General features: G+C 40.7%; 4 protein-coding genes, 1 non-coding gene and 1 pseudogene across 7 annotated transcripts; 2 read left to right on the top strand and 4 right to left on the bottom strand.

Annotated features, from left to right (window-relative positions):
• The first annotated feature begins 1,660 nt into the window (after window positions 1-1,660).
• Window positions 1,661-3,298, top strand: LOC125186568 (B3 domain-containing protein REM8-like). Of its 2 annotated transcripts, none has more exons than XM_048082949.2 (4): window positions 1,661-1,945; window positions 2,347-2,452; window positions 2,535-2,882; window positions 2,962-3,298. In XM_048082949.2, exons 2-4 carry the CDS (start codon window positions 2,357-2,359, stop codon window positions 3,193-3,195), a joined length of 678 nt encoding a protein of 225 aa, XP_047938906.1. In that variant the 5' UTR covers window positions 1,661-1,945; window positions 2,347-2,356; the 3' UTR covers window positions 3,196-3,298. The 2 variants fall into 2 exon arrangements, with proteins under 2 accessions (XP_047938906.1, XP_047938904.1); XM_048082947.2 differs by having other exon boundaries at window positions 1,666-1,945; window positions 2,335-2,452.
• A 62-nt stretch (window positions 3,299-3,360) lies between these two features.
• On the bottom strand, window positions 3,361-5,673 carry LOC125189350 (pentatricopeptide repeat-containing protein At3g57430, chloroplastic pseudogene; annotated as a pseudogene).
• Window positions 5,674-6,090: 417 nt separating this feature from the next.
• On the top strand, window positions 6,091-6,815 carry LOC125186190 (cytochrome b6f complex subunit (petM)). The gene is made up of 2 exons (XM_048082536.2): window positions 6,091-6,241; window positions 6,312-6,815. Exon 2 carries the CDS (start codon window positions 6,324-6,326, stop codon window positions 6,684-6,686), a length of 363 nt encoding a protein of 120 aa, XP_047938493.1. The 5' UTR covers window positions 6,091-6,241; window positions 6,312-6,323; the 3' UTR covers window positions 6,687-6,815.
• LOC125186189 (uncharacterized) lies at window positions 6,508-8,540 on the bottom strand. Its single transcript, XM_048082535.2, has one exon. It carries the CDS (start codon window positions 8,530-8,532, stop codon window positions 7,144-7,146), a length of 1,389 nt encoding a protein of 462 aa, XP_047938492.1. The 5' UTR covers window positions 8,533-8,540; the 3' UTR covers window positions 6,508-7,143.
• Window positions 8,541-9,083: 543 nt separating this feature from the next.
• Window positions 9,084-9,156, bottom strand: TRNAA-CGC (transfer RNA alanine (anticodon CGC)). The gene has a single exon. It is a non-coding gene; the product is annotated as a tRNA-Ala (tRNA).
• Window positions 9,157-9,934: 778 nt separating this feature from the next.
• LOC125188510 (extra-large guanine nucleotide-binding protein 1-like) lies at window positions 9,935-14,718 on the bottom strand. 2 transcript variants are annotated; one of them, XM_048085382.2, is made up of 8 exons: window positions 13,208-14,718; window positions 12,986-13,123; window positions 12,795-12,899; window positions 12,531-12,713; window positions 12,029-12,203; window positions 11,441-11,688; window positions 11,176-11,339; window positions 9,935-11,038 (listed from the first exon to the last, which is right to left on the bottom strand). In XM_048085382.2, exons 1-8 carry the CDS (start codon window positions 14,342-14,344, stop codon window positions 10,450-10,452), a joined length of 2,739 nt encoding a protein of 912 aa, XP_047941339.1. In that variant the 5' UTR covers window positions 14,345-14,718; the 3' UTR covers window positions 9,935-10,449. The 2 variants fall into 2 exon arrangements, with proteins under 2 accessions (XP_047941339.1, XP_047941338.1); XM_048085381.2 differs by having other exon boundaries at window positions 11,441-11,691; window positions 13,208-14,717.
• Window positions 14,719-15,278: the final 560 nt, after the last annotated feature.

The following is a 15,278-nucleotide window of genomic DNA, read 5'->3' as shown; positions in this document are numbered from 1 at the left end:
ACGAGTTCAAGTCGAACCCGCCGGAGCGCCGCCTGCCGGAGCCGCCGCCGCTGGAGTTTCCATCGCCGGACATGTTTTCAACAATTTGAGAGTAGTGTTTGTGTGTAAAATGGAAGAGGAATGAGAGTAGTGTTTGTGTGTAAAATGGTGAATGAAGTATGGAGTATATTTATAGAATACTAAAAGAAAAAGAAAAAAAAAATTTAAAAATTCGACCGTTTGTTCCCAACGGTCATTTGACCGTTTGAATTTTATTTTTTTTTATTAAATTCGAATTTATAAAAAAAAATTATTACGTCATAATTCCGACGCCCACTCGCGGGCCGGCGATTGGGCGTCACGCCATGCTCCAGCGCGCGCCACGTGGGCGCGCGCGTCGTCTCGCCAGCTCGAGGCCGGCCTCGCCGGCACGCATCGCGCGACGAGATGTCTCGTCTCGTCTCGACGAGACGAGCTTCGCAACGCTGTCTCGACGATACGAATGCTCTTATAAGATAAAAAAACTTTATTTTGAAAAGCTTTTTCTCCAGGTAAACATTGACAATATTCTCAATTTTCACCAATAATTATTCTCAATTTTCACCAATAATTATTCTCATTATCCACTAATAATACTTCTACCATTTATTCTTTTTATATATTTTTTTTACTTTATCAAATTTAGCAGTACTATTAAAACTAGTATTGTTTTGTTTTTGTTCATGGAACGGAGATAATAGTATTTACATTTTCTCAAACAAAAATAAATCTTTAATAACTTAAAGTAACAATTCCTTTCTAATACGGTAACAGGTAACAGTAAAGACAAATTATAATCAAATTCGGTAAGACAAATCATATTCAACTTTAACCAATTAACCTTGCATGATGCCAACATGTAAATTAAGATCTCAACATCTGAATCATTAACTTGTTAAAGGTGACAATGATTTACTATTATCTACTTTGAATTTATCGAAGATTTTTTTGTTTCTACCAACTAGGAGTAATAAATAAACATCTCCATTGCATCAGTAGAAGCCAGCCTTTATAGGTGCACCAAGCAATGACGTTAGGTTGCAGCGTTGTACAAATCATCTGATCATCATAATTAAAAGGCCAAAAATATTCAAAATTATTTATTTAGTTATTGCAACATCAAATTTAAAAATTGCTATACAATAAATTTAAAACTGAAGCAAAAACATATTGACCACTTTATTACTAGGTTAATAGAGTTTTATTGTATCTCAAAGATAAAACAATTTATATGAATAGGAGATTAAGAGGTGGAATTTTTTTTTTAATAATTGCTAGAAAAATCATAAAGTTTAGTTTGGTCAAATTCTATTTAATACCATAATTTTTTTAAAAAATGGTTGAGTATATCATTGCTCTCAATTATCTCATAATCATGGGAAATTATATATGTGTGAAGTGGCAAATAAAAAATACTCCGTAGACACAACGTTCGACTATATAATCATCATTTAATTATATTTTAGTCAGCCACTTTTTAAATTTTTGACCGAAAAATTTCACCATAATATTTAAATTTAAACAGCTTGTGATTACGAAAAAAAAAAGGGTTTGGAATTCCTGCACCTATCTCCTGAAATTACCACCACTGTAGCTGTAATGGGCCATATTTATTTATCAGAGTGTAGGTTGCAGCTATAATCTTATTTGAACATAAAAAGAAAAGTTGCTATATTGTGCATGCATGGCTCTTTCTCTCTTTTTCTTCCCATCCTGCATTGTCTGTGTGAAAACTGCAAGTTCAAAATAATTCAACAAAATTCACATTTCCAATAATACAAACCCCCAAAACTTGTAGCACCACTCATTTCAACCTTGTAAAGATCAAGGTTGAGACTTATCGGAATTACCCTTTTTCTTCTCCTTGGTGGAACAAATTCTGGGCTCGTGTGTGACTTTGATTCTCCTCAGTATTCCTCTACTGACGGTAATTCATTCTATCTTACACCTTTACCTGAAATTTTAGGCTTCTCTTGTTGATTTGGTATTTATTTTGATTATTTCACTTTGGAATTTGCCTACTCATATGTTATTTAACAAAATCAAGCCACTCCTTTGTGATGTTTTTTGCACTAAATTTTATCATCATTGACTACTGCTTTCCTGTTTCTCCAATTCCCAATTCATTGTTTTGTTGATGCTCATAAAAAAGTTTTCTTTTTATATACAAATTTTACCAAAAGTATACTATCTCTAAAATCATGAATAGCCCACTTACATGAATACCATGTTTTGACTGTGCAAACCAACCAAACATACCATGTGTGCGTGTGTGTGTGTCTTATAGTTTTGTCACTAACTCAAGTTAATTTGAAGCTTCTAATCAAGGTTTTCTGAGATGGAGAAGGACAAGGATGGAGAGGGAAGTTGGGGAAGTCCAGACACAAGGCCTTCCTTCTTCCAAATCATGTGGTCTGACAATCTGAAAGAGTTGGTAAGTAGGTTGGAAAATCACTTTGTCTCTAAATCTTGACTATACTAATATTGATTCTCTCATGATTATATAAACTGTGCAGAAAATTCCGACCAAGTTTTTCGATGAACACTTGGCAACCGAGGAAACTGAAACGGTGGCCCTGAGGAGTCCCTGTGGGAGTTGGGACACGAAGCTGGAGCAGAGAGACGGCGGCGTCTATCTCATCCAAGGATGGCCACATTTCGTCGAAAGTCACGACTTAGGAAGAGCAGAGTGGGCACACTTCCTATACAATGGTGGGATGTCTTTTGATGTGAAAATCTATGGCAGCAATGGCTGGCTCAAGAAATATGATCAGCCAGCCGCCTCCGCGCCTCCTTTCGCCTCATCTTTCCCTTTCTTCAGGCGCGAGATTAAACGCTACAATGTTGGCCACAAATGCTCAATGGTGAGATGCACTTTGAATAATGGTTTTATGAATTTTGGTGAACAGATATGACCGAGAACTTGTATGTGTTTTGTTGCAGGTGATTCCAACCCACTTTTCGAGATGGCATATGTCTTTGTCCAAGGAGCCAATGGTGCTGATGGACTCTGATGGGGTTTCTTGGCCAGTCACTATTACCGTCACGAGCGGCAATCGTCTTGCTATGACTGGAGGATGGAAGGCCCTCGCAGATGCTCGTTCCATCAAGAAAGGTGACGTCTGCATTTTTGAGCTGGTTGAGAAGAGAGTGATGAAATTCCACGTTCTCAGATGAAAGAATGTAACTACCATCTTTTGAATTGTCCATGGAACTGATCATGTGATCTTATTTAACCTTAGTTTGCATTATGTGATAAAGTGTTTCCTTGCTTTCAACATATTAATTGCTGGGTTTTATTTCAAGATCAATAAGATAGTTAGTTGCAGTAAAAAAATGTGCTAAAAATGCTAACAAGCAAATTCTAAATAATTGGAAAGGAGTAAAGATGTTTTATCTTATGTACAGCCTCGACGAAAAAATTAAAAAAAACTCCTTGTTTGAGTAGAGCAAGATCGAACATCAGAGAACGTTTGCTCTGCATCCAACATTCACCACCAGTCTCTGCAGGAGCATATGCCATCACGAAAAACATGAAAGCGATTGGCATCCTTTATAATCAGAACTCGCGCATAGACTTTGGAGACGAACTTACTAGCTAAGTGGCAATCATCACAAATCCGTAGATTCTTTGTGATCCGAACTACTGATCCCGGCTTAGTCCTCATCAGTCCAAAAGCAATAGCAAGCTTCTCGCTGTGGTGAAACAGAATATCTCTCTTCACATCATCCGACACATCTAGGAGCACAGAGTCGGTGTCAGGCTCGTATCCTGCAGCTTTTATTTTCAAGATCAAGCCTTGAAGGAAGTCCCTAATCTCTAGGTAGTGAGGATGGTCTCTCTGGCGTGCCATAAATATGAACATTTCTCCATTTATCTCCATATAACTAAGGCCAGGGTTCTTCTTCAAGTTGTTCGATTTCAAAGATACTCTACTCAGTCTTGCACAATCCCAATTTCCAGCCAAAGCATACACGTTTGAGAGCAATATATACTGCCCTGCGTCATTAGGTTTCAACTCAACAAGTTTTTGAGCGATCTCGTCTCCCAACTCAAAGTTCCTATGGATTTTGCAAGCAGTAAGCAAAGAACTGTATATCTCAAGCCCCGGCTGCAGATGCATGCTCTTCGTGAGTGAGTAAGCATCATTTATTCGCCCAGAACGACCAAGAAGGTCAACAACACAGGCATAGTGCTTCAAATTAGGACTTAAGTTCCAAACTTTGGTCATCTGATCAAAGATTCGGAGCCCTTTCTCGACCAGACCAGCATGACTACAAGCACACAGGACTGATACCAACGTCGACTCATCTGGACTTAGACCCGAACCCTTCATCTTTAAGAATGTGTCTATGGCTTCATTCCCACATCCAATCATGCCATAACCAGATATCAGCGTGTTCCAACACGCAACATCTTTCTCTACCATACCTCCAAAGTATCTTTTTGCATCTATCATACTTGCACAATTAGCATACATATCTATTACAGCTGAACCAACAAAGAGATCATCTTGCAAACCAGTTTTCAAAACCAGACCGTGCATTCGCCTTCCCTGCTCCAAAGCTCCGAAACAGCTGCAACCCGAAAGCATGGTTATAAGAGATACATAATCCAGCGCTATCTTGTCTTCTCCCATCATCTTCTTAAAATGTTCAACGGTCCTTCTCCAATTCCCACTCTTCAAAAACCCTCTCAACATCGAAGTCCAAGCAACCAAGTCCTTCTTACCGATCTCCTCAAATATACGATAAGCATCATCAACAAAATTTCCATTTATATACAATCCCATCAAAGCCGTTCTAATCAGTGGATCATTCTCATATCCACTTCTAACCACCAAGCTATGGATCCCTGTTCCTACTCTAAAATCCTCTAAACTAATCAAGCTCATCACAGTAAAAATATCCCACGGCAGCCCATTCCTCTTCATCCAAATGAACATCTGCAACGCTTCTCCTCCATATCCGTTACTGGAGTATCCTGAAATGATCGCATTCCACGAGACCACATTTCTCACAGACATATTGTCAAACACATTCCTCGCAATCCTCGTACACCCAAATTTTGAATACATATCAACCAAACCTGTTTCCACAAACACATTACCACCAAAATTGCGCCTTATCCAATAACAGTGTACAGATTTCCCCAATAATACCCTCCCTAACTTTCCAAATGCAGGCAAAACAGTCGCGATTGTTCTCTCATTCGGCCTAATTTTTAGTACCATCATCTCATTAAACACCTCAGCAGCTTCGAAGAAACGGTCATTTTTCGTGAGCCCAGATAGCAAAATCGTCCAAGACACCAAATTTTTGTCCGTAATTTGAGAAAATATAATCTGAGATATCGATACAAATCCGCAAGAGGCATATGCATTCATCAACCTGTTGCATAGGAAAACATTTCCAGAGAGATTTGACACGATTATATGAGCGTGGGCTTGATGCAGAGGCCTTATATCTCTGATCTTTTGGAGAGTCGATGCGTGCGACATTTTTTGAGTCGAATAATATGCTAGGTGTATTTTGAGAACGTTTTGGCGCCATGAATTGGATGCTTGTGAAATCGAGTTCATTTACAACGGCTACAACAGATTATAGTGGAAGGTTTCAAGTGCTAATATTCAATTTCAATTCAACTAGTAGAATTGCAACACGCTTTTTGGCAGAGGCAAAACATTGAATTCCTTAATTCATTTTGGTAACATAAACGGAGAAAAAAAAGTACTTAAAATTTAGTACAAATAGTACTACTACTCAAGAAAATTTATAGTACTAGTCCATGTAAATAACTTTTGGTGCAATGCAAAAAAATCGGAAATTTGGTCGAAATTTCAAAATTCAGATTGAATCAATTCTGTTGATTCAAGCGTTATTGATGTTTCTTACTGAAAATATTTATGTATATTTATAAAAATATTATAATATGATCAATTAGGACATTATTAATAGAACATTAAATTTTTTTTGTTAATTATTAAATGAATTTAGGTAAAGGGAAAATGGTTGCAACTTGCAAAAACAAATTAACTTAGTATTCCAATAATAAGCCAATCTTGTTTGTAGCCACTGGTAAGAGGTGAGGAAACTACTTAAAAAATGAGCCTCATTCACATATTCTCCACTACCTTATCCACACTTACATCATATCTCTCCCATACAAACTCCTCCTCTCATTCAATTCCCCATCATCCCAATTTTCTTGCATCAAACAAAGGTAACAAACCACACACATCATTCATAACTCCTACACTCACTAGCTAACCATTCTTTCTTTAATTATACAGAGTGCAAGCAAAATGGCAACGGCTATATCTCCGGTGACGGCAGTGGCGGCGGTGGTGGGCCCCAGCAGGCCATCCGTGGGCCGAACCAGAGTGAGGTACATCAACGGGCTCAACTCATTCGGAGGGCTCAAGGCACACAACCACGTGGCATCATTAGGCCTTTCGGTCACCAGCGACCAGTCTTTTGCAAAGATAGTTAGCTCTTTGAAACAGCAGGGGAGAAAGAGCAGCAGCGGCGGCGGCGCTCTCACCTCCACCTGCAGTAATGTCGCGGAGATCTTCCGGATCGCCGCCATCATGAACGGCATCACTCTCGTTGGCGTCGCCATCGGCTTCGTCCTCCTCCGGATCGAAGCCTTCGTCGAGGAAGAATGATCAATCAACAAGGTGTTTGTTGTACACACACAGCCTATCTATATTATCTTGTCCTTTTTCAATTGCATCTCCTTTTATTTGCAATGTACAACTGATTCCATTATTTTACATAATACATTGAGTTGTATATTTCTATTCATGTTTAATAAATGTGCAACCAAAATCCAACCCCTACTTCGTTACTGTGTAACGCCTTGAGAGTGTCCCAAAAACAAAACCGTGAATTTGTCAGGGTCAGGCCTTTGGGAAGTGTCCCAGTACTAATGTGAAATTCTGGTGTGAATTAAGGCACCACCTATATCAGAGCCTTAGTTTAGGTCGGGGCATGTCACGTTTGGGATTCCGTCGATTGCTTCGCACATTCCCTGTTGTTACCACAACAATAGTAGCTAATGCATTGAAATGAAAAAAATTACATAAAAGATAGAGTTGAAAACAGAGGATTGTGGTGTTTAATTCACAAATCATCCCCTGCGCTAAAAGGCTTAGATACATAATAAGTCTCTCCATTATCCTTAATAGGAACCCTCCATCTCTCATGCCAAAATATAGCCACTTTAGACCACAATGGAAACGGCCCATACCTCTCAAACTTGGCCTTCACCGTCAACGGCAGCCACATATACCTCGAATCCCGCAAATTCGCCGGATTCCACCTATCCGCCATGAAAATGAACAACCCACGGTCACCTCCGCCCCCACCCGGCATCGGCAGCACGAAGCTCCCTTGCGAGAAAAACGTAGCCGCACGGTACTCCTTATTCGCCCCCACGCACGGGTTCCCAATAGTCTCCCACGTGCCAAGCATCGACTCGGCCTCGTGCACCAGCGCCTCGTTGGGCAGCCAGCCGCTGCACCCGGACGTGACCATGTAGTACACCCCTCCGTGCTTGAACACCGCCGGCGCCTCCCGGTGCATCCCGATCAGCGCCCTCACCGTCACATTCTCCACCTCCGTATAATCCTCACTCAATCGGCTGATGTGCATCTCTTTATTCCTCGCCGACGCGTAGATCAGGTAGGCCGCGCCGTCGTCTTCGTCCTTGAACACGGTCATGTCGCGGCTGTCGAAGCCGTTAGGCCTCGTGCCGCGCACATACGTGAACGGCCCGGTCGGGTGGTCGCTTACAGCCACCCCGGCCGCGGCCTTGCTGTACGTGGCGTCGTCCACGTGCATCCACATGACAAATTTGTTTGTTTCTTCGTTGTATATGACTTTAGGCCTTTCTAGAACCTTCGATTTGTGGAGGTCGTGCGTGGGGTCGGAGGGATGCGCGGCCAGCGCGATCCCTTCGAACTTCCACGCCCAGAGGTCTTTGGAGGAGTAGCAGGCGACGCCGATGACGTCGACGCGGGCGGTGCCGGTGGATTCAGCGTGGTAGGTTTTGCCGTTTTTGTACTCGCCGTACCAGAAATAGGTGGCGGATTTGTGATCGAAGAGAATGCCGCCGCCGTGGGCTTGGATGGGGTGGCCGGCTGTGTCGAGCCAGATTTTCTCCGGTAAGAAGAAGCGGGTGGTGGCGTTTGTGTTGGTTTTAGTTGGATCGAGGGTGGCGTACCAGGGACTGGGGAAGAAGAGGGGGCGGGCGGGGGAGGATTCGTTGAGGAATTCATCATTGAGGTTGATGGTTTGAGGGTGTTTGAGGCTGCGAGGGGGCAGGAGGGTGAGGTACTCGACTTGATCGAGCTCTTGGAAGGATAGGAGGGGGGATTGCAGCATCATCAACCTTGCTGCCTTCTTGTATTCGGCGAAGAGGGCGTTGAGTTGGATGGTGAGGAGGGCGGCCACGCCGCAGAGGACGACGGCCCAGCGCCACAAGAGGCGGATTCGGGGCCATGAAGCCATGTGTGTGAGGGGTTGTTTGTGACTTGGTTGGGATTGTTGGAGGGTTTTTAACTTTTTATAAAATTCAAGATCTAGGTTCATTATTATTTATTGGGCATGTTGAGTTAAATTTTAGTAACAGATTCCACGGATGAGCAAGGAGGATTAAACAATGAGTTCTAGTTGTTAATTTTAAAATCTCGATGCAACTTGGAGCTCAAATAATTCGTTTACTTGTTGTACCACTTGGTCAAACGGCCTTACGTTACATGGGATACATTGGACTTGATGCAACCAAGTTATAAGATTGTATAGTCACTAGGGAAAGTTTATCCGATTACAATATTTTGTGGAGCTTTCTTCATCTTTTAGCTCTAAAAACTGATTGTCTTTCTTATATAACAGTGAATAGTGGAGTATGTTAAAACTGATTAGGTTGATGAATAAAAATGATAAATTATTTTAAACAAACAAAATACATTTCTCGTGATAAGGCCACACGCGAGGAAGTCAGGCAGCATTTTGCGGCTTTATTGCAACTCCCCCGCCGGAAAAAGAGTGAAAAAAGGAGATGGAGGTGCGGGGAATCGAACCCCGGGCCTCTCGCATGCGAAGCGAGCGCTCTACCATATGAGCTACACCCCCTTCTTCGATATTTATACTCTGATTACATATTTCCTGCAACTATGATACTCCCTCCGTCCCATAAAAATAGGCCATTTAAGAAGATACGGATTTTAATGTATAATTGATAAATTAAAAAAAAGGAGAAAAAGTAATTAAAATTTTGTAGTGGATTGTGGACTATTTCTATGGGACGGACGAAAAAAAAAATATAGTCAATTTCTATGGGACGCTGGGAATATAATTAGAGATCATCATCTTTCACTGAGGCTTGTGACATTGAAAACTCTTACTAGTTTATAGTGGGAACCACTCGATATTGAGTTGTGCAAAAAAAAATTTTCATTTTTAATTTTTTTTTTAATTTGTTTTTTAGTTGTGCAAAAAATCTTGACTGCTGATTAACTCTATAATAAAAGCCCAATAAATATCTCTTTTCTTTTTCTTTTTTTGCCCTTTTGAAGCCCATATGTGACGAAACCCTCAATTTCAACAAATGAATGGTAGCAAGCCTCCCTCCACAATTTTATATGCACAAACATGATTCCTTTTGTATATTCTTTTCACTTATAGATTCACACTTAGCATGTGAGCATGCTATTCTTGACCCTTCTCTCCTATTGCAGAATAATCCGCATGTTATGGGCCTCCACACATTGATTTTTCATGCTAATCCAAAATAAATATCTCCCCACTGTGTTTGTTTGTGTGTGTAATGAACTTCAACCTTCATGACTCTTTCCTATAAATACACTCTATCAATGAGGAGGAGAAACAAGTAAAAAAAGAAAAGAAAAAACTTTTTGAGTGTTACAGAAAAAAATGGGAGCTGCAGGTGAAGTTTGCATTGGAGAATCAGGGAGAGGAATGTTTGCAAAGGTGAGAGCCAAAAACCCATTCCTATCAAGTTTTAGGAAAACTGATGAGAAAAGCCAAGAACCGAAACAACATGGCTCTCCTTCTTCATCACCAGCGACGACGACGGAAAGAAACGAAGATGCTATGCCGGAAACAATAGTTCTGTTGCTCCTTGACCGGTTCGCCCCCTCTTGAAATTCAATGTGGAAAAGGGATTAGCTCTTTGTAGAATCCAAAATGTAGCAGCAACATGTATATTTGTATAAGAATGTTTTCATCCTGTATTAATGTGTACTCTATATTGAATGAATGAATTTTCCTTTGGTCCAAATGTGGATACATACTTCTCTTGCACTTACTCTACTTTTGACACATTTGCCAGTTTATTACACACAAAAAAAACTTGAATCTATATACATTTGCTCTCTTGGATTGCATCAAAACTCGAGAAGGGCTTCAAGAGGTGTAAGCAGAGGAACTTGGATCAAAGCTCTCACTAGAATCTTGATTCATGCTTACAGTATGTCTCTCATCTTCCCACTTGAGGATCTCCTTGCCATACCTAAGGGCTTTGTCGACGCTATCTGCCTCCAGCCCCGTTGCTTGTACCACAAACAGCTTTCGCCCGGTCAGGGAATAGAACAGCCTCTTGAACTTCACACCAACATAGTGGGAGGCGCGCTGTGCCAACGAGGGATTGTTGTTGCTATTGGGATTGTGAGGGTGTTTGCTCATCACCGGGTTGAAATCTTGGAACCACTCACACTGTGATAGGGGAGTTTCATAGATCATTTCATCCAGCAGGTCGAACTTGTTGAGGATGAGAAGGAATTGTTTGTCGGCAAGGGTGGGATGAGTGATGATCCTCTCAAAGAGTCGCTTGGTCTCCAACAGCTTGTTTGATCGCGTCCCGTTTATGTCTTCGTGGTACTCAGCGTATTCTGTGAGGGAAATGCAGAATAGGACGAGGTCGGAATTTTCAAACATCTCCAGCCACTTGCAGTTCACTCCAAGGCTGTTTGCATGAACTCTGATGAGTTCACAGCTGCATTCACAAAATTTAAATAATTAAGAAAAAAATCATTTATTTAAACCAACTTGAACACTCTCTCTGCAATGTTCAAAAATCAATGCTTGGGTTTCAATTTGGATGCAGTAAATCAGAGTTCCGATGCAACACACCTCAACGGTGGCTCATTATGATCTAGACTTTCCATGTAGCCATCCTGAGACGATTTTGGAAGAGAAAACTCCATGGATGCAATTCCATTTGAAGAAGTTACGCCGTCTGCGTATAGGATATCCAATTCAGATGGCTCATAGTCCATCCGCGAAATTTCAACTGCCTTTTGATACAGAGAGAAGCTTATAAATATGTGTGGATAAAATTAAGATTGAACGAAGGATGTAGCATCTTAAAGAGAAAAGACCATATATTACGACTCACTCTATCTAAGAAGTAGTTAGCAACTCTAGGCAGCATAGGCAGCTCATTCCTCCGTCTGTAAATGGCTTGAAAAGCTTTGTCTTTCCATAGCTCCTCGACTAGAGGTGAATACTCTCGAGTAGCAGCTGGAAATATAGCATCTAAGTTGCCTGTCATCGTGATTTGCTGTAGCCAACTCGAGAAATTTTCCAGATTTCGACTGAACGAATAAGCATTCTTCTCATCTACTTGGTCAGATTCCTCTTTCACTACTGAAGGAAGACAACAAAAGGATTTAGTTATGCAAAATATAACCAAACTAGGATTCTTTTATGCAAAAATATTCTAAAATGTGTAGGACTTGCATGTATATATGTTTCATCACATTTTGTGACTAGCAAGAACACACAAATCTTTGAAATTTCGAATTCAATCTATTTTCCAAATATGAAAACTTCACATCATTTAAGAGTATCTTTGCATTTGTTAGTTTTCCAAAAGTGGAAGTGATGCTTGGCCTATTTTGAGAGAAAGGCCCTCTTTTAGGAAATACTCCTTATCTAAGAGATTACTAACTGATGTCAATAAAATAACTAACTGTATGTATACCTGAAGGACCAGGCTTGTCAGCACGTCGCCTTCTTAAATCCATTGCATCTTCTTCTCTGAAATGCTCGCGCCCCTCAAGAAGAATGCTAATGTATCTATATAAATTTCTTTGGATCATGTTTTTGATGTTTTGCTTCTCATCTTCTGAAAAGGGGACATTGTACAGAATTTTCGCCTGGACACAACAAATAGGCAAACAAACAGATTCGTCATAAAATGCACCTTAATAATAAGAGGAGTATGAAATTTCATGCAACTGAATTCAAGTTCAATGCATCAACTTGCATCGTATATATGCAGCTTTAGACATTATTGCTAATTTTGCTTCTTTTGCAACATATAAATCCAATTCACATTACAGAAAACATATTTAGCAGATCTGAGCTCAAAAGGCCAAAATAAATACAGATTTCAAACTAAAGAGCATCAAAGTATCACCAGCGACAAACAAATTGGAGACTCAATCAAAACAAGAAGATATATTCCACCACCTAAGCCTCACCTGTTTGAATATCGTACTCGTTCCAGACTGATCACAGCCTACAAGGAGAAGTTTATACATCATGTTCCGTTCTATCCTCTTTGCAACATTTTCCCTATCTCTGACGGAGTCTTCGCCAGCAGGATTAGCCCTACTAGAAGGAAGTGGCAAAGATAGAGCCATGCATAACATCTTGGCTTGTTTCTGTGACACATTTTCAGCACAGTCAATAACCATACAATAAATGCATCAATTGAAAAGAACATACAAAAATATTTGGCTTACCTTTTCCCATAATTTTGCAATCACATTATTCATGCCTTCAAGCTTACAGGATCCATCAGCACTGATCCAAAAGTGAGGCTCGCCCTCGTAGCTGATTCCAGCAGCCTGCAAACATCACAATAAACTGCTCAGCTTTCATCTACACCTTCAAAATAATAGTGCCTCGAGGAAATCCCTTACACATGACATACCCATAACAGCCAGAGCTCGCGATTGGTTATCTCCCGACCATTGATCAGCACGTTTGTTGCACCATTGCTAACATCTCGCCTAATTTGATAACCAGTCTGCAGCAGGGGACTGATAATCTGGCATGGTGGCTCTCCTTCCTGCTCATTCAGCCAAAAAGTATTACACAAATAAAACAACACACGAAATTAGCCTAAAGTCCAAGAAACAGCTCTTCCTCTCACCTTCCCCCAAAATCCAGACACCTTGTCGTACCAATATCTCCCAGGTCTAAGCTTCTTGGGAGGATTCGAGCAGCTCTGCAGCGTAACCAGCTCTTCAATTGACAATGGCTTGTCGTTCACATAGATCAGATGAGGCGGCAGCTGGTTAACCGGACATGAGAGCTCCGCGCTCATGATCTTTTTAACAGCATCGCGTGTCAGCATCTTTTTCATCATTCTTGAACTCTTCCCAAGCGTTCCCCTCTTCGGCTCATGAATACGGTGACCAATGCAGGTGTTGCACTTCCTCCCTTCCGGCATTGACCCCATTGCTCTCAGTACACACCTGCTGCAATACTTCGCATTGCACACGATGCAAACCTCCCTATCCGCAAACCGCTCTTTCCTGCTGCACCTGTGGCACAGCCCCTTCACGTCCTCCACCAACGCAGGCCTCTCTGGTGACATTACAGCCTCGTCTTGATCACTCTCCTCGGACGCAGAATCAGTCAAAGACAGGTCACGGAATGTCACAACCGGTGCTCTGCTGGCTGCACCCGAAGCTTCTGCCTCACATTCTTCTTCCAGCTCTTCGATTGAATTGCACGTGGTGGTCTCCGAGAGGTCATCATTCAACACATTGGCCTTGTTCTCCTCCCCCATCTCCTCACAATCCGAGCTCCCTGACAGCTGATTGGAATCATCACGGCCATCCGAGAACCCCATAGTGCCAGAGCTGCTGGAACTTTCACCGAACACGTTGTGTGCATCAACTGATCTCCCTTCCAACACACCTTCCTTCTCCGAAAAGCTCTCCAATTTACTCGAATAAACCCCTCTATCCCTCACAGATTCACCAACACGTGAGCCAGTACTCAATTTCCGCTCAATTGACGAATTATTTCCAGATTTATCGGATTTTCTTCCAATTGGCTGAAGAACTGGTATGGCGAGATTGCTAATAATCACGGCATTGGCAGCCACCGCCGCCGTAGGAATGCGGCGGACATCCACCGGAACCACTTGCGGAATCTCGTGGCTGAGCGGAGGGCCGCTGTACTCCACCGCGAAGGAGTACTCCACGCTGTACTCATCGTCGTGATCGTCGTTCTTCGACGAGGAAGCACCAGGCCAGAAATTCCTCAAAACGCTAGTCATATCGAGTGAAGCAATCAAAATCGGAGAATTTAGGATTTTAGGCTTGAAATCAGAAGTGCAACAGATGAATCAATCATTGACGAAGAACCATTGTCGGTTTCAGCAGGGGGAGTAGAAAATGTGTAATCTTGTAGTGTGGAAACTTGCCATTATCTAAAGAAATTGGAAATGGTGGAGAAAGATTGAAGAATAGAAATAAAATAATGGAGATTGATTGGACTTGGTTGATAAATGAAGAAGACTTGGAAATTTCGTGAGATAGGAACGAAGACTTGAAAGTGGACATGGCTGCTTGAAGACCGATTCTTCATCAAAATTTTCAAAGGCCATAATTTTCTTGATCAACGCGTTTGGATGAATAAATTTTGACTGCAAAGTGCAAAGTAGAGTGGGAAACAAGCCAGCCGAAAAATGGCCACTATTTTATATTGTTGTCATTCTGAAACTAATTTAATAATAGTATTTTAATTTTAAAATTCTACTAAAATTCAAAATATAGAATCATAGAATAACTGTAAGTAATATCAAGAATTTTAGTATTATAGTACTGTATTGTAATTAGATTTTATCAGTTAATAACTTGACAATCTTAATATAATTATTAAAATTTTGGATCATGATGATAATAACTATTACTACTAGTATTATTATTTTGTCAATTAGAATTTCTGAAGCATATTGTAATTTTAAAATTATATATCCTTTTACTATATCAATTAAACGTTTATTACAAATTCCATTTTGTCAATTAGTTAATTCAGTTATTACTCTAATTAGTTAATTAAAGATAATTATCTCGATAACCTAAGTTAAAATTTGAATAATTTTTGTTTATATTCGAAACACATGATAAGGAGTATAACTGTACAAGGAATCATAATCTTAATAGGAGTAACTTGTAAATGCGTTTGTTTGGTTGGTGGACAACAAATTG

Source organism: Salvia hispanica, chromosome 5 (assembly GCF_029641045.1).
Source record: "Salvia hispanica isolate PSC_SH4W2 chromosome 5, Shi_PSC_v1, whole genome shotgun sequence".
Lineage (NCBI taxonomy): Eukaryota > Viridiplantae > Streptophyta > Magnoliopsida > Lamiales > Lamiaceae > Salvia > Salvia hispanica.
Note: the sequence above shows the minus strand (reverse complement) of the source record. Positions and strands in the feature narration are given on the sequence as shown.